Source organism: Nipponia nippon, unplaced genomic scaffold, assembly GCF_047370975.1.
Source record: "Nipponia nippon isolate SJK-2023a ecotype South Korea unplaced genomic scaffold, ASM4737097v1 scaffold_3, whole genome shotgun sequence".
NCBI lineage: Eukaryota > Metazoa > Chordata > Aves > Pelecaniformes > Threskiornithidae > Nipponia > Nipponia nippon.
The window spans coordinates 44,569,090-44,591,960 of record NW_028262347.1 but is presented as its reverse complement, the minus strand read 5'-3'; the positions used below and the strand labels follow the sequence as shown (position 1 = coordinate 44,591,960).

The window sequence follows — 22,871 nt, the reverse complement described above, 5'->3', positions numbered from 1 at the left end:
TGAAATTTATCAAATTTTCTTTGTTTATTGACTGTCACATGATGTTAGAACAATTTTAACGGTAAGACTTCTGGTAGCGTGCACGAGCACCAGGTCCTCCAAATTTCTTGGATTCACAACGGCGAGGATCTGCAACCAGCAGGGTCCTGTCATACTGGATTAGAATATCCTTGATCTCTTTCTTGGAAGCTTCATCAACATCTGTGCAAAAAAAAAAAAAAAAATTAAAAAAATCTTCAGTTTAAGAAGTTTCACATGGAACAAATCCATATTAACGTTTTTTGCACCAAAACTACCGGAAAACATACATTTCCACTTAAGGCTAATATAACAATCAAAACAACTTACATTTTTGATAGTAAGCCACCAATGCTTTGGAAATAGCCTGACGGATAGCTGTTAAAAAAAAAAAAAAAAAAAGATAATGGATCAGTAAGGATTGCAAATGTACTTAAAAACTTAAACACAAAGTGCCAGTTATCTTCGAAACTTGCTGTCTTGTTTTCTGCCAAATTGTCCTTTTCCTCCTTAGTCTCCCCTCCCATACTCCACGTGACATTTACGTTGGCAAATCTTGAAGAAATCTGTGCCAAGAGGCCATCCACAGTTCATTTGTTGATTTGACAACTGCCGGCTAGCCAAGGAATTGTGCAAGGGCAGTCTTGATCACCTTCTCTTCAGACTACTAACGTAGGTTCATCTGCTACCTACAAGCATCCAACTTCCAAAACCCTTAGAAACACAATCCTCTGAAACATCTATACTTTTCAACAAGGATAAAATTGATCAGTGTGCTCAAAGACTAAGGAGGCAAAAGGGAAAACAGGATGGTATGAGCGGTTCTTCTAGCATACCTCAACAAAACAAGCCTGTAGCACAGTAACACAGTAATCAGAACTCAAAGCAGGAGCATAGGCCTAACTGTGAAGATTTTGTTAGGCTGTTATCTGTCAGAACATTAAGATCAGGACTTCAGTGAAAATCTGAATTTTCTGAAAAAATGAATGCAATCAACTTTGAGACTGAAACATGTCGCGGCTCTTCACGCAGCTTCAGCTCCATTTCACTAACCTATACCCAAACTGTGACAGCAGAACAAATCTATCATTTGTAAAAAGCAACTCTATCAACAGCTACTGCAAGCATGTTCTCAGTCTGCTCTGCAAGGGAAAAAACTACCTAGCTTTACAGGTCAGTTGCAAAATGCTTCTGAATAACATGGAAACTTACAACTACAGGTAAAATGTCTAATGATAAATCCCCTTTTCGCCTCCGAAAATCTTTCTGCTCAGCTGTGCTTCAACTGTCCTGTCAGACTGCCAAGACACAAAGATCATTTCCTCACGTTTCCTCATAATTTCATCAATTTACTTCATTCAACTTACTCTAGATGTTACAGCTCTGCACATAAAATATAACCAATAAGCCCTTAACAATAAATGAAAAAGAAACAGTCGAGATGCACGAGTTACCATTCTAAATTCAAGCCTCTTAAATATGTGGCTTGACTTGTTCTAGCCCACACCGAAGACCCCACACATAATCGTACCATAGATTTGTGCTACGTGGCCACCACCCTTGACACGGACTCTGATGTCGACACCAGCAAACCGTTCCTTCCCCAGGAGGAGGACAGGTTCAAGCAGCTGAGAAACAAAACAAAGAAAATTCACTTCTGATCAGAGACAACAAGGATTAGAGCTTGTAGTAGGTCTACCAAATGTGAAGTTATTAAATGTTCTGAAAAACGGAGCCTTGATTTTACAAGCACACACCCAAGTTAAGCACACCTCTTGCAGAGTTCTTTGACATCTACTAGTACTGTTGCAAAACAAACGTACTGAAGTCTTGAACTTTTTTTTTAAAGTTTCAAAAATCTTAATAGCTAAGCATATGTACATGGGAATTAAGAGCAAGGAAATAGTTTAAGTAGAATGCCATAATTACATCAGCACTAGAAAAATAAATCAAGTTATTAAAATTGAAGATCTGAAGTAATTTGTGAGTGGTTTTCTCCACTATTTATTACACTTTATGTTTATCTCGTCAGTTTTAGGTTCTCTCAGCAGTGTTCAAACAGCTACTGTATTAAGTTCTAAAGAATCTTCTAAAAAGGAGGGGTTTAAGTCACTCATTTCAATTTAAAAAATGGATGTGTCAATTTAAAAAATGGATGTGAAGTGCTGAAAATACTTCACGTTACATTAATATGCATTAATCCAATTAAGCAAAAAAACCCCACCCCTCCCAACGAGACAATCATAAAAAGACAGTTTTGTGAATTTTCATAACAGCATCTACACTTCAAGTGGTCAGGCAACACACCACCAAAAATTTAGTACTGTCAATATGGCAAGCAATTCCTCTCCACCGCCAAGCGATTATGCGTATAATAGTATTTTAATATCCAAGGGCAGTGGGGGAGGCTGGGTGAATGCTTACTTTATACTGCAGAGTTCTGGGCTCAATCATTTCCAGAGGTCTTCCATTCACTTTTATGAGGCCATTTCCTCTCTTGCAGTGGGCAACAGCAGTTGCTGTTTTCTAAAAATCCAAACGTGTATTAGTGCAGCACTTCATTTTTGCACTAGTGAATCTCTATTTAACAATCTAAAAATCTTAAATTTTATGCCCGAGATGAACATCTCACACTAAACAAAACAGTACACTCCTTACATTCCCACGTATTCACTCAAAATATTAAGGCATCGTCTTAACAAAGTTATATTTAGGTTAGAGTTATAAATGTTATATAGCTGTAAAATAGTTGTAAAATAAGGGAAAGGCACCATCTCCGTTCTGCAACACAGTGTTTTTGTGGCTCGTTTCCTCACAGGAGCCTGTTACCTAGAATTATTTGAGCCACTGGATCCCAGCAGTGCGAACTGTACCTTCCCACCACCCCCCCGTAACATGGCTCTCGGACACCGGCAATGATGACCCACGCCCCTACGGCCGGGGGCCGTAGTACTGCCAAGAGAGAGAGAGAGAGAGCAGAGCTCCGACCCAGGGGACCCGCGTCCCCTCCCTAAGAGACCAAATCTCCCCCCGCTCCCGCACGGCCCCGGGACCCGGCGCGCTGGGGCGCCCACGGAGCGGGACACGTGGGCTGCCCAGCAGGCCTCGCCACCGCCGGCCTTCCCGCCCGCCAGCCCCGCCACACGGCCCTGGCGAGGAGCCGGCGCCGCGGCTCCCGCGCTGGCGCCGAGGTACCCCTGGCGCCTACGGCCACGGGGCGCGGCCCAGCCCGAGAGCGAGCGGGAGACGGAGCGGGCCGCGGCGCCCCGGCCTCACCTTCCGCCCGAAGACCTGGACGCTCTGCAGGGGGCCCTTGGCCGGCATGACTCCTCCTGCAAGAGAGAGGGAGGCGGCGTTAGCGCTGCCGGGGGAGAGGGCGCGGGCAGGGCGGCGGAGGCCGGAGCCCCCCGGACACTCACCCTGCCCTCAGCGGCGGCACCGGGAAAAGGCCGAACGGGGTTTCCCAGCCTCTGCTCAGGGGCGGCTGGGCCGCAAAGCGCAACGCCGTCTTCCGGCAGTACGACAGAGCGCTGGGCCGCTCCTCCCCTGCCCGGCCGCGCTTTGCGGCAGCCCGGAACTTGGCGGGCAGGGGAGGGCGGGCGCGTGCCTTCCGTTAACCGCCGTCCCGCGGGAAGGGGGGCGGTGAGGCTCGGTAGGCGCTGGGGCGGTTAAACGGGGGTCGGCCGGGCCTTCGGTAAGGCCGCCGCGGGGGGGGCTGGGGCCCGCTGCGCCCGCACGCTCTCCCCCTCGGCGCGCTGGTGTAGGGTCACCCCGTCTCTTACCCCCCCCCCCCCCCCTCCGTTCTGCTCCGTTTTTGTTTTGTTGAGTTTTGCTTTTTTTTTTTTTAATTGCTTTCGTTGCACAGAGAATTACCTCACTTTCTGCGTTTTATGTAAAGGCATAGAGTCCCGTCAGCCTGCGTAGGCGCTGGGTAGGCGTTGTGCCCCTTTCAGAAGCCAGCTTCTCCCACCTTAACGCTGCTGCTGCTGCTGAATCTGCCCGCAGGGCCTTTCCCGCCGCTCCGCCGGAGGAGCGCGGCTGCCGCTCCCGGGAGGGAGCCCGGGCACCGCCCGGAGGAGGCCGGGCGCCTGCACGCTTGCTCCCAGCCAGCGGCCCAGCGCCGTGGCAGCAGCGCGGCCCGTCCTTAGGCGGGGAAGGGTCAGTCGCTGCCCGAGCTCTGACATGGATTACAGCAGCTTGGAGGACTTCTTGAGAGGGATAGAGGGGATGCGCAGCCTGCGGAGAGGCTTTTTCTTGAGTTACTTGTGAAACATCTAGTGTTGACACTGGCGTGCCATCTCTTAGGTATCCCGGTCACAAGCAGAACCCAGCGGGGGTTCTGGTGTAAAGAGAACAACATGATGCCTTCCCCGAAAGAATTACAGTCCGTCTTTGTACCTCCTTGAGATGCAGCAATACAAACTACGTAGGTTTTTTAGTTCTGAAGTTTAGTAAACAGCTGGAGAAGATGAAGCATTAAACCTTGTATTCTATTCTAGCATCTTGCACTGAGGCATATTCAGGCAATTCTTTATACCCACTTCAATAGTCCGGGACCATTATGTTTAAGATCAAGCCAAGGAGTTCTTAGACTCAGGGCATCCATGGAGCACCATCAATTTGAGCTTTTATTTCTGTTTTCCTTGTTTAATACCTGTCATAAAACATGGAATTTAAGTCACTTTCAGACTGAAAATATTTTACTTTTAAGGCTTGGTATTTAGAATGACAAATTTTCCAGAAGGACAAAAGCAGAATCTATCGATGAAGCAAGGTCATGCTTGTTAGATAATTCAAACGCTAGAGATTTAAATTACTATGATTAATTAGAAAGTTGACTGCTGAAATGAAACAATCAGTTCTTTTGTCTTTGGACAGGATTTTAAATACTGAACATTAGTCATCAGTCATGTGAGGATTTAAACAAGCACTTAGCTTTATGCAATTTGAGTGATTAGTTCTATTCAAGTGAATAGTACTGTGCAGAGCCTGTAAGCTTTAGCACATCTCAAACCCCCAATTGTACAAAGCTTTAGCATGTGACCTGAAAAGTGAATTTTTTTTTTTAAGGCTGTTTCCTAAGGAACAGTGTTTATGCAGTCACGTGTGTCTATCATCCACTCTTTCCACATCATTGGGGGAAGGGGAATGGTCACCAGCTTGTTGGCCGATTTCAGTTACTTTTCACAGAAGAGTGGAAATTTAAAAACCAATTTAGCCTGTACATATTTGGTGAAAATAAGTGGCTCTGTGTAAGAGAGATCTTTTGCTTGCATGATGAAAGCCGCTGCAGGAGCTGAAATACTAGATACTACAAAACCTTTATTTAAATTAAAAAGAGAAAACATAATACCCAATTATCCACTTAGACAAAAAGGTTCAACTAAGACTTGTGATCAACCCAAAGGTGAGCCATTAGTAACTGAGTTTTGTTGGGTGTTCAGGGAGCTTTTAAAGGAAAAGAAAACAAATCTAAATCTGTTCCTTTTGTGGGCATTATCTGAGGTCTGCTAATGAAGACCCGTGTTTTAATACCAAGTACATCATTAAACTGGGGGGGTTTCAAATATCTGCTTGTATAAAGCTTGCCTTTTGGGAGCATGCTTGCTTAGGTCCTGCAAAATTCACCCTCTTTTGGGTGTTCATCTGCTGCACACTCTTCCTGGAACTGAAAATGTTCATCCTAGAAGAACCTGTGCATAAAACCAGTGATAGGCCTACACATATATATCTTCCTGTTTTCTGTTAGCAAAATAAGATGATAACCAACATATATTGATAGTGTAGCCTAGAAAATAAGGTTAAAGGCTTTGTGCTGCCTGTTTCCTTTGCTTTCTAGCATAAAAATGGGAATAGAAGCTAAAAGGCATTTGGAGTCCACCTACCACAGAAATTAGGCTGTAACATGGGAAGCAAGAATTAGATCATAAATATCACCATATAGGAAAGAAACAAAAAGAAAGATACCAGAATGGAAAAAAAAATCAGGTAAGATACTATATTTTTAAGAAAAGTCCAAGCACTAACAATATCCCTATTTAGTCTTACTGTGCACCAAATACTTTAAGATGGTAATATATCTCTGATCTCAAAAATAATAACATAGTAAGAATCTCCAAGCACCACCCACAGACTCTTGTCTTTGCTTCCTCTTTATTAGTAAAATAATTGCACCTGTGGAATGTAAGGCACTTGTTTGGCAGCCTTTTTTTTTAAGCTTACTTTGCACCGGTGTGAAGAGTTACATAGCATTCAAAACAGTGAATAAGGCCCAGAGAAATTTAAGTTGTATTTGCTGGTAAGCCACTCTTACCAGAAGGAGCGTTTCAAGAGAGAGCTGGCAGGTTTGAACCCATCTTGACAGAGCATTTTTATTACTTTCTAACAGGAGGGAAAATATTTGGATTTGACTCAAGTCTAAGTGCTTGATTTCATCGTGATTCTGTATTGTACTAACACATGATCTCTTGTGTATCTTTGTACCAACAAGTATCTTACAAGCACTAAATCTTTTACATGGGTGTTTAGGGAGGCTTTAAGGGATTGAGAGTTTCTCACTGACTGACCTCCTCCACTGGAGCTGCTTTGACCTCGTTGCAGGCTGCGGTGTAAGATGCTGCTGTGACCTACTCTCCTCCCACAGACCAGGCACGCGCACTGCTCTGTCAGTTTGCTGGAAAAAGCTAGGGTATAGCAGCAGGGTATAGCACCATAGGGGAATGTCTCTGACGATGTCTCCAGTTCTTTCCTCACTTTGCGACAGGAGCACAAACCTTGCGTAGGTAACATGGCTCCATGGGGAGGAGGGCAGGAAGGGAATGGCAGGAGATGGGCAAAGGTGGAGCAAGCAGAGTCAGTGAGCTGGGCTGAGCAGAGCAGCATTGTGTCTGTTCATTTGGAAATTTGTCAGTGTGGAGCGTATGGAAAATTGCAGTACAAAACGTGGGTGTCAGTCCACTGCCTGCCAGTACTGTCAGGCTGATGTAGTGTAACCAATGAATTTTAAATATATACTCATTTGTTACTTGAGTGCTAACAGAGATTTTATTTGGTGTCCCTATGCAGGAGTCAAATCTATTGAAGATTTTTGCTATTTATGAGTTTGTGCGTTTTTTTTTTTTTTTCTGGGATTTTATGTAGTTTGGAATTTAAAATAGCAAGTGCCTGGACTTCTGTGTGGAATCATGATGTTGGTTCTCCACTTGGACCTTGTCACCTTTCAAATCAAGTTCACATATGAGTTCAAAAGGTAAACATTCCAAGGGGACGGCATTTTAGCTTCCACTTAACACCAAAGTATGTAGCTACTCTGAGTGTAAGGCAACAAAGAGTCAAGGTCAATATGTTAACAAGGCCAGCTGTAAGGTGACTCTAAATTTCCTCTTATTTAAAGGAGAGAAAATGCTCTCCATGGAAAAATAGTGTGAGAATCAGTGAGATTATCTTCCTCATGTATTACCTGAAACATGAATAGAAAGGCGAGAGCTATCACAAAATATGGTCAGTTACTTCTATGTATGTTGTCACAGAAAATAAAGAAAATTTTTGCAAAAGTAAAGCGGCATTTAAGGGAAATACGAAGAAACATTTCTTCTACATAGTCCATAGTCACATTAAAAAAAAAAAATCCATGCCTTCTACAAAAATGTCCTGATTTGCAATTGAATTATACAGTGTAGGATTTTTTTTTTTAGCAGAGTGGATAATTTTAGCCAGGGAAAAGATTTGTTCCCATTTCATGCATGATAAACAAAGCATATTCCCTGAAGTTTTTACTTCAGACAGCAAAATCATCTCTATATGCTTCAGAAGGCTTCTGTCTTGTACCTTTTGAAAATCAGTGGGTTCCTTCACTGAGAAGCATGAAGCATTTCAGAAAAGAAGATACTGACATGCTTTTTTTATGGCAGCTCTTACAATCTGAAAGATCTGGGATACCAGAATATAGTTCTCATATTACATTTTGCGACTGATGCATGACACTTGATGATAAAGTGTAATTAGCTAATGGATCCCATTATTTCTGATGCTTGCTTTTCACAGATCGTATTCATCCAGGCAGCAGCTGAAGAGTTTTCTAAACTCAATTAGTGCAAGAATGCTGTGACCAATGGAAAAATGTTTGATGCATGCCAGAAAACAAATCTTCCCAGCTCTTGGAAATATGCTCTGAAAACAAATAAGGATCACACAAGATTTTCATATTAATAAATTTTTTTTTTCCTAAGAAAATATTTAAAATCTAAAGTAAAATTTTTTGTTTAATTATCCTTCTCTAAGGAACCTCTATAACATAAGCTCTGGAACATAAAGATATGGATTATCCTGGTTGGTGTGAATACCGAGTCCCATTTGCAGATTATAAATGTTAATATCACATTGAGATTGAAAACACAAGCTAATTTGTAGTGTAGAAATTGACGCAGTGATAGGCATATTCACACTGAAATTTATTGCATGTAAATAATTAGCAATACAATAGGTCACTCAGGACCCACTCTTAGCATTGCTACTTGGGAAAAATCACAATTAAGGATTATCTTGACTTTAGTTTTGAATGAATAGGATAGCTCTTCCAGTACAATAAACAAAAGAAATACAAAGCCCATCTTGGATCTGAACATATAGACAGACATTAAGGCTCATTGTTTTAGCTCTGTTACCTGACTTGTTTCTGGAATCTGATAAGATGTTGTGACTTAAATTTACAACATGCATCCTATTTACAATGGCGGGAGATGCATATATTCAGTTAACATAGTTTAGCTGGAAAGTGATAGTGTATTAACTGCTCCTTTTAGAATCCATCCAGATATTAAAGGATAAAAACTAAAAATCTAGGACTTGGATTTGGAATATGACTTCATCTATGTTCGACCTCTCTTGCATTATACAAGGCTTTAGTGAAATTTATTGACAGTAAATTAGAATTACTTAAAACTCTTCTCCTGTACATCCACAGAGGCTGCTCTTAAGTATGGGTGCGTGAGCTCATACACTCACGCTTTTATATATCAACAGGAATCAAAGTTGTAAGAAGCTGACTGGGCAACAGCCCAATACCCCTAAGCTACACAAATAAGCTAACAAGTAAATAGAATCACATACATGAAACAATTTATTTTTTCAGAACAGAACAGCATCTCCAAGCTTCCTGCTGTATTTTGCTGCCCCTGGAGGCTGCTTCTCGGTTTAGTTCCCTTTTTTAGAAACTAAACACAGCAGGGTCCAGTGGGATCCAGCTGCCCTCTCTCAACTCTTCTGCAGCGAGAGGCATTGTCCTGGGTCTTAGCTTCCGCGGGCCTGTTGGGATCCTTTCTACTTTTCCATGTTAAAGAAATTGAGGGAAGAGTGATCATAGAAATGGACACCCGTTTTGCACATCTCTAAAATACAGGCTTCTTGCCTCAGTTGGTTTAGTTATGTTCAGATTACAAACACGGTATCGCACTCCATGATCTGTAGGTCTGCATTTCTCTTTAAATCTCACTTTTGATGTAACACATACAGAAAGTTGCTATCTTCTAGGTAGACAAAAAGGTGTGATTATTGTTATTGACTGCAGAAATAGACTATTAACTATGCACGTCCTTAATTTGCTGAAACATCAATTGTGGTTTAGAGCAGAAAGAGGTAGGTTTCTGTGAAGTTATATTAATCTCTACTGAGGTCATTTCTATTTCTGATTTTGAATCTGTTTGTTGTTTCAAGTGAAACATTTTCCATTGCCTGTTGTACGAGGGCAGATAAGGCAGAAGTATCAGAGCTCATGAACTGCTGTGTACTTACTGACCTACCAGAGAACTGAGACATTTTCTCCAGAAACTGGAGCAGTTGAACTCTGAAGGAGAATGAACCCTTTTGGCAAGGCTGTATAAGGGCTCGGGGTAGAAAATCTTGTGTTTATGAAGCAGAGTGAGCGAGCAGAAATGTAGTGGCTGTCCAGCTTGTAGTATTAAGGAAAAATAATAATGCATTTTATTCACACAGGGCTGAATACGGCTAGGTTATCTGGACGCTGCATGCTGCCGGGAATCGTGGAATCGTCGAACCCAGCAGAGTCCCCGTCTGGTGTAGGGTTGACAAAGTGGTTGTTACCTGTTACCAGCTGCAGCTCTTGAACTGAGACAGAGGTCAGTTCTCATGGTAATAGCTGATGCATTTTAAAGTAATCTGTCCGCCCTCACCTAGCCCTTTGTTCAGGGACTGCGGTGAAGAAGTCATAGGATCTGGTATCTCCAAATGGCTCTTCTGTCGTTCTTTCCTCCACTGTTCCCAAGAGAATCTAGCCTGTAATATCTACCCACTAGGAGATCTACACCCAGTTCACAGAAACACAAACACATGCAGTATTACAACACACATATTAAAATGACATTTTTTTACAAGATCAAAAACAGATAGAAAAAATAAAGTGCTGTGGGAAAGCTTTTACCAAATAAAAATGTCTGTGGAGGCTTGATCATATGTGGGCCTGTGAATAACACTCAGGAGACTATAAACTTTAGACAAACCAGATGGTTAGACAACAAGCCAGATGGTTTTATTTATGCAGACAAAGTTCACATTTAGGGAGGTACTTTGTTCTTCTAGAGAAGGTTTCACACACAAAATAATTACATACGTGTCCTATGATGCTGGACTGGAACATTCATGCAAATTTAAGTCTCAGGTAGTCCATTGTCCTTTTGACAGAAATATCATTGTAATGACATCATTGGGATACTCGTTGGCTGCTCTTGTAAATGGTGTTGCTTCTTCTTACTGCAGTAGTATTTAAAGGCTTTAGTGAGGATTATAAGCATCTTTTGTTACATGTTATAAAATTGCACAGGAAGATACAGTCCTTGCTCAGAAGAATTTAGTCTAAGAAAGATGGAATGCAATACAGGGGTTGACCAGTGATAGAGGGAAGTAAGAGGGAGATAATAGGCTGTTACTAAAAGAATTTGATGGGTTTCAACTAGGAACTAACGCTCCTTTTCAATATCTATGAAGTTAACCACACCAACCTTCTAGTCCTTTGGTTTTACTTTTACTGCAAACCCAGAAAGTACATTGATATTAATATGCATACCTACTTTTCCTTCTCTTTTAAAAGCTGCTTCATCAAAACCTGTTAAAATCTCCAGGTCCCTTGAAATGCCCTGTTTTGTGAACTGTCATCTGTACCCCATCAGTTGGGCTTCAGCCACTCCAAGAAACTGTTACCCTGTCTGGTGGAGGTCATTTCTCTGACAGAATGGCAAATATTAGGTGCATTCCAGATTATTTCAATGCAAAGTTAACATCTTGGGTTAGAAACCTTACACTGGCAGTAGCCTCCAGCAACACAGCAGTCATAGCAGCTGATGGTCTAGAATGTCTTAACACAATTCTTTTTTGAGTGTTTATCTGTGTCATAATTTCATGGGAGCTTTTGACCCAGATTTTTATTTTTTTTTTTTTTTTTCCCCGATGCTGCTACCTATAGCTTCTTGCTGATCTTAGGAAAAAGTATTTCTGGAAAGTGTATTTCTACAGCCTAATGTCGGTGTGGCATGTAGTGACACATATAGTGTGATTAGCAGATTAAGAAGTGAGAGAAATTGTTTTGGTGACTTTCTTAATATAGTTTAAAAAATCAGATGCATGAACTTTTACTCTCCGTTCCTTATGAAGAATCACACCTTAACTGTAAACACCTCTTGAACAGACATCTGTTCTGGACTCTCTTTATATTTACATTCCATCCAAATTTCAGCTTTGCTGAAAAATTCATCTTATCCATATTCTTGTTCAGCTATTGGTTTTATAAAAGTGTTCTTTAAGGGTTATAACTTCTCAGTAGAGCTATGGAGATTCAGAGAATACAGAGCAGATAAAATATTTCTTTTTCACTGGTAGTGAAAGTGTCAGGCTGATCTAAACATTGCAAAAACCACCTCATGATTTTTCCTGGAAAGAAATCTTCCAAATTATCTTTCCAAAATAAATATAGAAATGATGGCACTAGCATTGCATCTATGAACCACAACAAAAGGAAAATATGTATTTTTAAAAATCAAAATTAGTTATTTAATTTTATGGCAATCACAATCAAGGAAAACGTACAATATCTCAATTTGAGAAAAAACTGAAGTGGGAAAAAAATCCCAAACACTGAGCATATCAACACAGAAATGATAGTTCCCCTACAGAATAGGAGACCCGTATGCATTTCAGACTGTAAAAGAAATTCAGTAGGATTTTCCTTTAGTTATAGAATACAGAGATTGAATGTACACTGGTTGGAGAAATAATAATACCCTTGCCATAGCAAGACACCTCTCACAGTGTGAGATATGCATGCATTGTACGTGGCCCTTCATGCTCTAGCAGGTGCCTTGTGTGTTGTTTCACTTCTGTAGGTCAGATGCTGCTCTGAGCTCCATGGGAATCCCTGAGTTTGGCACCTTTTCTTTGCAAATAAAAATATGGTGTATCAACCATGCAGCATCAAACAAAGATACTACTCAGAACAGTGAGAAATAATCCTCCCACGCTGATTATCATTGCCTGTAGTCTTACACAGTGGAAGATACTGTTGATGCAAGCTTGCAGTCTTGTCAAATGAAGGAGTTTGGAGAGTAATATAAGTATGGCAATACAAACTGGTGATTTTATACCACACAAAAATCAGTAGTTAGGTGGGAAATGAACCCCAGGTTTCAAAAATGTTTAAACTGTATATGGCATGTAGGTGCCTAACTCCCAAAGGAATACAAAACCCCTGCCTTTAAGTGACTTAGGAGCCTGAGTTCTGTTTGCAGAATGACATAGATTCATAGTCTATATATAATTGAAAGTTCATTAGATTAGACTTTTGAAAATATCTGTAACTTTTGAAAATAAGACTTCTGTTCATTATCCCTGGAAGCCTTTGGAACATTTATTTTATATCCAACATGCTCTCTGTAGCGAGTGGAGTAGCCCTCCTGTTCTAGCAAATCCATTATTTGGTAGGAGCTGAGAGCAAACAGGTCAAGTTTCTCACAGACGAGCCAGGGTTGTGTTTGGGACAAATGCAGCAGAGTATTAAGGACTGAAAGAATGTATTCCATTGGATTTAAAGATACTCTGAACTGTTATTCTTATATAAGCACTTTTTCTTTTCCTTTTTTTTTTAAGATTGGAGTTAAAAGCTCTTCAAGTCTGTTTATTGTGCATTCTGGACTCGGTTGCTAGTTGTTTATTTTAAGAGTTAAAGTATTTTGACAAAAAAGTTCCATATAATCTCTACCGTGTAATTCCATTCCATGGTCAGTGACATTTTAGATAGATAAGCCATCAACATAACTTTTCACAATTTTCCATCGTCCCAAAATCAGTTTAATGATAGTTATGTATTTTTGTCACGTCATATGGAGCTGATATCAATACATTTTTTTAATCCATAGATGGCATCAGAATTCAAATCTGTTGGCATTTTATTTTAATGTATTTGGTGTTTATACATTTTTAATTAAAATAATAGAACACTTGAGATTTTCCATATTGTATTAATTTTTAAAACATCATTCATACAGTTCACATTTAATATAAATAATTTTAATCGTGCTTCCATAAAATATTAAAATGTGAAATATTGATTTATCATTTTGAACATAATTTTTTGCAGTTATTTGTATCTCATATAAGCTTGACAGGATACTTGGCTTTCAACAGCACAAATAATCAAACCATCATTTGTTGAAAAAGAAAAAAAGACCATCTTGTCTCTGTGATCTCAGCCTGTGCATGCAGGAATTTCCTCTGTGCAATTATCAAATCCTCTGAATACAAAGACTTAAACAAACTAACCAATAGTTCTGACTGAACATGCACAGAGCCCTTGCCTTCAGCAGCAGAAGCTGTACAGTCCCCATCAGTCTTCCTGATTTAATTTTAATTCAGTGCCTTTATTGATTGCTTGCAAAATATGGCCATTTGGAAACCGTAGCAACTGCAACCTTGCTTTCTATAAAGCAGTGTCAGTGCAGATTTCTCTGCTTAGAGTTTGCAATGCACATTTTATCTCAATTGTCTAGGTTCCTGTTAATGTCTGCATCTTTGGATTTCAAATTTTGTTGGTATATGTCCCTAAGTAGTGATATGACAACTGTTCAACAGGTAGCTGTGGTCCAAATGATATAACTCTGATCTAAAGAATATATGTAGTTATTCTTTCCCAAGCATCCAAAAGAAACAACCACTTTGTGGGCTGTTCTGAGAACAAGAGAGTAATCATGAAATGCAGTTTCTTTCTGCTATTCCTGCATCAACTCTCCAGAGGAAAGACTGGGCAGAGGGTTCAGGTCAGACAGAGGGTTTACCTCTTTTACAATGCCAGCTGATACCACTCGAACTAGACTATACGGACCAACCAATGATTTCACATGTGACCGTTGCATAACTATCTAGTGATCAGACCTCCAGTCTTTCTAATTTGAGCTAGATTTGAAATCAGTTCACTTAAAGTGACCTTTGCCACTTCTGTCAGCTGTTCGGGGTCCTGTACAAGTGCTTGTTACTGAAGGCCTTCTCAAACACAACTGAAAACTGTAGTAGGATTTTTTTTCAGCTAATGATCTATTCATCTCTTTCCCACTCCACATATGTATTCCTTCCATCTCTCCCCTCCTTATCCTTTAGCCCTTTGTCTCTCTACTTTGTCAGAGGATTGTGACAAGCCTGGAACAGAGTTAGTGCTGATCTAAGTGTATGTATGGTGGTGGTAGGGGATGGGGAGGGCGAAGCCGGGCTAGCACACAGCCCTCCGTACCTGTGAGTGCCCTTGGGACATGGAAGGGGGGATCACACTGCATCGGCATTACTGCCAGCTGCCATGGGGGTGAATGCTAAAGCTCCCTGAGCTTTTCCATCACCACCGAGCGAGAATCGCACCTCAAACCCCATCATTACTTAGTGGACAAGCTAAACTGAAGTGTGTTTGCGCTAACTCAAATTTGTCTCTACTAATCCCCACTAAAGAAATCAGCTGATTTACATTGGTTTCATTAACCTACCAAAGGGGCACCATCCCATGGGGGCTGGTCTCGGGGCTGGTAACGGGGTCCATTTCACAATTTTTTATTATATTGGTTTTGCAAGCATGGCTTTCTTTTTGATTTGTCTGTTTCTGTGAAAATCCTGCAAGCCCTGGTTACCACCTACTTATCAAGAGAAATACTTACTGCCTTAAATTGTTGTCATTGTAGTAGAAAAATATTGTGAGTCGATTAACTTTTTGTGAGCTTTGGTCCTTTTGAACTCTCCCGTGGCTCCTCTGGTAGCTGCAGCTGGCAGTCTGAGAAACCCTGCTCTAGCCAATAGTTTATATTGTCAGCAAACTGCTTTGTTAAATAAAAAAAAATATTAACCTGGAAGGAATCAGGCAGCTTTCTTGAACATGAAGCCACTTTTACTGAGATGCCTGCTGGAGTTTAGATAACTGTAGTATTTATTTGTAGTGAAATTGTCTCTAGAGGCCTCCACCACCCTAAAGTGTTTGCTGTTCTCCTCTCCTTAGGCGTGTGCATCCGGTGTCACCCCACAACCAAGAGGCTTGAAAAGAAACAGGAACCCGCCAGCGGTGGGTGGGGAGGAAAGCTGTGGGGCTGCCGAGGGGACCTGGTAGAGGACGAGCAGGCGGTGAGAGGCAGAGCTGCAGGCTCAGCTGGTCTGAGCCCTCCCCTACTGCTGCCCTCACTGAACTCCCCTCCCCATTAAAAAGTTTAGACTTCTCCATTTGCAGATCATCACTGATGCTTATATGCCTTTTTTTCCCTCCCTCTCCCCAATTCGTTCTCAAAAGGTTGTTTCTGCTGCCCCGGCAGAACGGCAGGAAGCCCCAGCTGCTCTGTGTTTCCCCATCTCACAGGTCCAACAGAGCCCTGGCTGTGCCAGCTTTACTCGCACACCCAGGGGTCCCTCTGCCATCTTGTAATGAGAACAGGAGAGATTAGGGTTCTCGCTTGTAACTCGTTCCACAACACTGAAACACATGCCTTCCTGTACAAGCTATACCCACCTCCGTATTTAGGTTACTTTAGCCCATGTATTTTATGTTTTTCTGACAGAAAAAAAAAATATGGGCCAGCTTCACGAGTTTGTTCAATCTGCTTTGTGGCACTCCAGCAATGCAAAGCAACTGTAAACCCTGCTTAATTGGGCAATTAAACTTTATGACTGCTCTGCATCCCTGAAGTGGTAAAAGGCAGCCAGAATGTGCCAGGAAATCTCGCCTGTCAGTTGGAAAAACTAAGGATGCACAAACACCTCCTCAGACCAGCCCCCGTACACAGAGTTTAGGCAGAGTTTACCTTTGCAGGAATGCAGGCATAGCCCCTTCTTTAAAATGTACTTTTCGTTGTTTATAATGTAAGTCCACTGAAGACAATGGTGCTTGAGGCGTAAAAATTGGACCCTGATCTCATCAAAACCTTAGGCTGTGTGTGAGCAGAAAACCCCCTGAAATCTGTGGTGATGTTTTTAGGATCAAATCTAACTTTTCAGGAGCACCGCTGATGTAAAATTTTGTCTTTGCTTCTAGTAACCCATCTGGAAATAGAAGAATAACTTTACTGCTAGCAGTCCCATGGCCATTTTGTTAGTCTTTCTTGGAGACTGTTGCAGTCACTAGCATTGTTTGTTTAAAAAATGAAAATAACAGAAGTGGTCTGAGCGGAGGAGGCAGGTCCAGGAGCAATGCCGGTCCCGGTCTCTGCTCTGAGTCTGCTCCTGACCCCGCAGGTGACCTTGAACCGAAGTCGTAGGTCTGAGCACTGCCTCCTTTGGGAAAGCTGAGGTCTAGGTTTCAAGCTTGCCTTTTAAACCTACCCCTTTAAATGTTTTCTGTAACTATCTGACAGTATTTACTTGAAACGCCTCTTCTGGAGGCGAGGTGTTAAATATACCAGGAAGGGGTTAAGTGGGTATGTCTGTTTCATAAAGGCAGGCATTTTGTTATTCCCTAAGGAAATGGGAGCTACTTTCTAGAGAAAGAGGGGACATGGGCTGTGCAGGGTTCTGAACTACCCACAGAAAGGCTCAAGATGAATTATGTAGAGATTGTAACTGGAATTTGAAGTTATTGCTAAATCCTTGTCAGTGAAAACTGTCTCTAGGAAAAAGAAGGGTTTTTATTCTAAAGCAAGAAGATTTAGTTTAAGATTATGTAAGTGAAGCACCCACACAAAACCTGCTATTCCTTTTCTTCACTCCATTCACATTAAAAAATATACTTGTTCAGTTATAAAGGACTTGTTTTGCACTTAGCCTTAGCAGTGCAAGTAGCTGGGAAATGTCCCTTTTAGATTTTGTGGCTGCTTAGTTACCACAACTTCTTGCTATCCAAATAAACTCGCTCTGTCAGGGCTGTGAGATGGGGAGGGATAAACACAGGGAGCAATCGTGGCTTCCTGCCACCAGCCCTGCTCAGAAAGCAAGAAAGCAATAGCAGATGAACCATTTCTGCAGCGGCAGTGGGAAGCTGCGGCCTCACAGGAATAGGGCAGCTGAAAAACACAACCAAATATCCTGAAAGCAGGATAAGTAACATCAAATAATGTGCTCTTTTCTAGTTCCACTTTGCTTGTGCAATAGTTTTGAGGCAGCCGTTACCCTGCCAGGAAACAGTCCGTGTAGATGTGCAGAGAAAGTGTCAGGTTTGAGGCAGTGCAGTGGGATGCTCTATATGCAAACCTATGATGGCGGCAGCCATAATTAAAAATGATGTAATAAATAGAGTCATTTATCAACTGGGATCGTTGCATCAGTGTTGCCTAAAAGTAACTGTCAGGTGTTGAGTTTTGTCACCTGGCCATACATTTTCCTTGTTTATTGAGTTTTGGAAACTGTGACTAGAAAGGAACAAAGAGAAAATTAGCTGATGGGAGAAAAAATAAGAGAAATGAAACAAAAACAATAAAGTTGAAATTAGAGAAGCACCAGCGGTGCAAAAGAGGCAAGATCCAAAACATGAGCAGCTCTCAAGGAAACCAGCCTTTCCGTTCACTTTGGTGAGGCGTCGAGCGTGGAACGGGCAGTTTTCCTATCAGAAACTGCACGACTCATTTCTGCTGTTGTAGGGCGTTGTAACAGGAGTTTAATCAGACCCACTTTTGCAGAGGGAGGGAAATAACATCATCTGTTTGTTGCTTTTTTAACTTTCAGCGAGGTTGCATTGGGTGCAATTAACTGGTGCTAACAGTAGCTAAGCCCAACCGTGTTTCTTGCTAAAGGAAAGTTACACAATCCTGTGGGTGGCAGAGTATTTCTGGGAGGCACACTTCGCTGCGGACTTTGCTTGCATCACTTCCTGAAATAGAGATGAACTGATACGATATATTTTTATTTTTATTCGGCTTTTTTCTCAAACCACACATTACACTCGCATGCTGTTTGCAGACTTAGGTTTCGAAGAGAAGACCATAAATGCTCAAACCAAGGTGCACTGTATTTTAATGTAAGCACTCCCTGACTTTTCCATTTTTTTTTCTGGCATCTCAGAATGGAAACTCTGCTAAAGCATTGAATAAAAAGGGAATGGCTTTATTGAATTAAAATTATATTCCTTGTGATATTTATCATCATTTTAATTCACTTTACTTTGGGCTGTCCTCAACTTGTGCTTTCTTAATGTGCTGCAGATTTCTGAGTTGACAGTGGGTAACTGTGAGGAGCCAAGAGCTGGTCAGGATGCACTTGGAGTTTTAACTCACAGGAAAGTGTAGGAGGTAGTTTAGAATTTAAGTTTTTTTTTTTTCCATGGGAAAAAGATACCTCTTCTCTGTCCCTTGTGCATGGGAGAGATGTGAAAGAAGGGAGGTCTGGTGATTTCCTGCTTTCCTACTTAGCAAACCCATGACAGCAACTGTCAGCGTCCTACCCTTTAGCCTACTATTTACCACTGACTGATTATTTTTGATGAAATGATTAACAGAAATGGATTTAATTATGATCTATTACACACTCAGATTCAATCTCTACCAGGACTAGAGGGGAATGCAACTCTGGGAAATGGTGTTTCGATTTGTTTGGCGTTTCTGCATGGCATTATTTAATCAAAACCCATTTGTTTCATTGAATTAGCCTTGATTATGCTTTTACTATTAATGTGGACTAGGCAACAAGTTTAGCTTTGAGAACTAAAATTTACCCTTTCTTGCGCTACAACAGTGAAGGATATGGGATGACAATCAAAAGTAGACATGGTTCATCACTCAAATATGACATCTCGTCAGCTGAGCTGTGTGAGTACTCTTAACTATAATGAAAATATAAATGTGCTTTTTCTGTAGTGGTTTAAATCCCTATATTTAACTTCTTATTTTCAACTCATGTATAGCTAATGAAACAGCTCAGAATCCAATTTCCAACAACAGTTACTTGAGAAAAACAAAAGTTGGAAGAAAAGGCATAAACCAACAAATTTCCTCCCTTTCCTGACCTATCCAGTGAACAGCTAGCGATTGGCTCTCCCTCTAATATAAACTGCACATGGATTTTCCTGTTTAATAGGCAGCTTTGGACCTACACTCCATGAATTTCTCTCATCTCTTTTTCTTAACTCATTTGTACTTTTAAGTCCAAATTCTGCAGTTCAGTTACTTCTGCATTAAGTAAAAAAAAAAATCAATTTGTTTTCAGTTTGCTGTCTACCAATTTCATTGGACGTCCCTTATCATAAGAAATAATGCATCGTAATTCTGTTCACCTTCTTGATCCCAACCATGGCTTTTTGTAGGTCCCCAGCATGTCTTTTTCACATGCATCTTTCCCAAGGTGAAAAAGTCGATCCACATGGCATTCTCACACAGGAGCTGGCCAGTGTCTGTTGTTCACCTCTAAGACATTTCTACCACTGCTTGCCCAAACTGATCACAGTATTCACATTTGGATCGTGGTGGCACAGTCATCTTCTTAAATTTTATTTGGCTTTTGACCATTGCTGACCATTGTGGGCATTTCTAGGTGAAGATCTGCTAGGTATTTTTTAGATTACCTTTAGAGATACACGCATCTCCCTGAGCCCTGAAGTGGAAGCCTATCTTCCAGTCATGGTTTTGTATTGCATTCTGATGGCCAGGTCCCTAATCTTCTATTGTCTGCTCTGTAATCAGTATGTATTCAGAGGATGGAATAGTGATCTTAAGTTTAGGAAACAGTGGATCTTTAGATATCTTTTGGACAGCAGAAAACTGGTTTGCATTACAAATTTACCCGCTTTAAGTCTTTTGCTCCTCTGCTCAATAATGTGTCATTTCCACAGAGGCTATGAGACATTGGAAAAAATAACCAGTAGGCTATGATGATATTTATTAATTAAAAGTATAACCTTAATTATTATGGTCTTTTATATCAGCATTGAGGCGTAATATTAAAATCCTTAATTTAATGTAGTGAAAATACCAGATCTATAACAAGGCATACTAAGCTGCATTCCATTTTTTCCTGCTTGGTGGTGGTCCTCATTGATCCCTACTTAACTTACTGCCTATAAAAAGAAACTCTAAATGAGCAGCACCTGGGAAGGTCAAAGAATGACTCTTCGAAAACTCTTGTTCAAATAGGCCAACAAGAAGTGGAGCAAAGTTACGGTGGCACTAGCACAGGAATTTGTAAGAGGTAAGGAAGGCTGGCTGTAGCCATAGAAGGGCTTTGGAAAAGGCGTGATTTTGCTTCTTCAGTATTGATTGTATCTGAAAGATCCTGTTTCCCTTCTTCTCCTGCACACGTCTTCTACAGATTAGATGAATATCTGTTTACACTGAAAAGGGGTTTTGCCCCTACCTTAGCTCTCTGTCTATCCTGCAATAACAGCTGCTAAAGAAAAACATACATTTCTTGCTGTTCTGCTCCGTAATCGTTGATGGAATCTGTCTTATTCCAATTAAAATGATAAATCATGGGGCCATGGCAAATTTCCCATGCTTTAATAGAGCCTCGCTTGAGACAGTTGTGTTCAGTTTGTTGTGTTGTGCAGAGGCTCGTTACTCAATACCTCTCAGTTTAAATGAAAGCTCCTTTTGTCTGGGAGCAGGAGCTGGAATGCCAACACATGGCACTGCCGCGGCACGCAGCTCCCCTCACTGCCATGGGGAATAGGTGCCGGGCTGCTCAGCCACCAGCTTCCCTCTGCTCTAAATCAAGATCTGTTGAAATAAGCACACCTCTCTCAGATGCTTCATCGCTCTGGGACTTCTGAGCTAAATGCTTATCAACCTGTTATTTCACCTTTTAGAAATATCGCGGCTCTCTCCAATGATGGATGAAACAGTTTTGTGGGGCATCCCAGGACCATACTTTGCCTCATCTTTGCCCAGAATGGTGCAAGTTCCATTTGCAAAGTATTCCCTAAAATAAACAAGCAAAAACCTGGAAATACTTAATGCTGCCATTGCACATCCACAGATGCCAGCAGTTTATGTCATATTAGAAATAATTTTTGGTTCTGGTCAGTATTTTAATTTCAAAGATCTTCTTTTCATAAAAATACTGATATAGTTTCATTTTCACCAAAATACTGATTTTGAAAAGCATGCTTTTGCACTTAGAAATATTCACCCAAATTTTGCTCAGTTTTGGGGATGTCAGTCCACATTTTGCTTCTAATTCTTTTTCGACTGAGAAAATGAAGAGCAGGAGATAAAAATATTGCTTCGTCTTCTCTTCTAAACATCTTTTGTGTTTTTCCACCTTGCCCATGAAGGGAGGAAAATAAATAAGACATAATAGTCCTCTACTTCCTCCATTGTTTTTCATCTTTTCCTAGGTCTGAACTATACTTGTACAGAATTGCACCAATAGTTTGGTAATTTGTTGTTTATCCTAATTTTTTATTTGTTTGTTAAGCTTTTAAAGTGGTATGAATTACTCAGAAACACAGTGAAGCTAAAGCTAATGCTAAAACACGATTATTTGTGTTTTAGAGGAATATTTTAGACACTCTACATTTTACAAGATCCCTGCACACGATCATTAATAATGGGTTTTTTTAAGAACACTCTCTGCTTCTTATAAAGCCAACAACATAAGAGATGGTAATCATAAACATAATAATATTATGGATATAAACAAACAATTAAAATCATCCCTCCCAATTTTGATTATTGAGATTTAAGTTAAAATATTGAACATCTTATTTTGCTCCATACTTTCAGTCGTAGCTAAAATCCACCAATGAGTACAAGAAATTCTCCATTGGTTTCACTGGAGTGTGGGTGAGATCCTACAGATTTAAATTATCGTGCAGTTTTGCAGAGAATCTAAGTGAAAGTACAAACAACTTGTTTAAAAGCTGTCTGCAGTTTGCATGTTTCCAACAGATTGCTCAATTAGAATGCAAGACCTGAGAGTTGTATTTATCTTTGTCTTTGAACTGTGAGTTTATTGTACCAAGGGTGACTTACATTTTTAAAAAATAGAACAAATTTTTCTGTCCTCTTCATATGCTAACACATCGGTGAGCTACTGTTTCAGCACACAAAAGCAAGAGACATGAAGTTTATTTTGATTTCTGAGTGCTTTTACATTTCTGCATCCAAAGGATGGGAGTGGTAATGAAGTGCTTTAAGTACTTGGAAAAATAATACACTAGGATTAACTATTCAACAAGTTTAGAGATCACGATGGGAACAGCCTGAGCTGTTTCTGAAGTTGCGGAGTTCCCTATTTTCTGAAAAGAGGAACAGTATGAGGCAGTAGATACTCAAAATAAGCAGATTTCACCAACCTCAGAGGGTGGTAGGTAAAGTCAGAGGGAAACAAATAAGCTGGGAGACCGGAGGATGGGAGAGGGAGCCAGGACTGAGAAGGCTCTGTTACCCACCCAGCTGCAGAAGAAGAATGCT

The 22,871-nt window shown here is 40.9% G+C and overlaps 1 protein-coding gene across 2 annotated transcripts; it reads right to left on the bottom strand.

The window, feature by feature from the left end:
• RPS16 (ribosomal protein S16) lies at positions 1–3,538 on the bottom strand. Of its 2 annotated transcripts, XM_087765189.1 has the most exons (6): positions 3,438–3,538; positions 3,295–3,350; positions 2,443–2,544; positions 1,550–1,646; positions 349–396; positions 1–201 (listed from the first exon to the last, which is right to left on the bottom strand). In XM_087765189.1, the coding sequence occupies exons 2-6, from the start codon at positions 3,340–3,342 to the stop codon at positions 56–58; spliced, it is 441 nt and encodes a 146-aa protein (XP_087621315.1). In that variant the 5' UTR covers positions 3,343–3,350; positions 3,438–3,538; the 3' UTR covers positions 1–55. The 2 variants fall into 2 exon arrangements, with proteins under 2 accessions (XP_087621315.1, XP_087621316.1); XM_087765190.1 differs by lacking the exon at positions 3,438–3,538 and having other exon boundaries at positions 3,295–3,431.
• Positions 3,539–22,871: the final 19,333 nt, after the last annotated feature.

What these genes read in the sequence shown, in the direction of transcription:
- RPS16 (XM_087765189.1), bottom strand. Translation starts at nt 3,342, where the DNA reads ATGCCGGCCAAGGGCCCCCTGCAGAGCGTCCAGGTCTTCGGGCGGAAG. An exon ending in TCCAGGTCTTCGGGCGGAAG is followed by an intron (nt 2,545 to 3,294) that starts GTGAGGCCGGGG and finishes TTGGATTTTTAG; the next exon opens with AAAACAGCAACTGCTGTTGC. An exon ending in CCACGTAGCACAAATCTATG is followed by an intron (nt 397 to 1,549) that starts GTACGATTATGT and finishes TTTTTTTAACAG; the next exon opens with CTATCCGTCAGGCTATTTCC.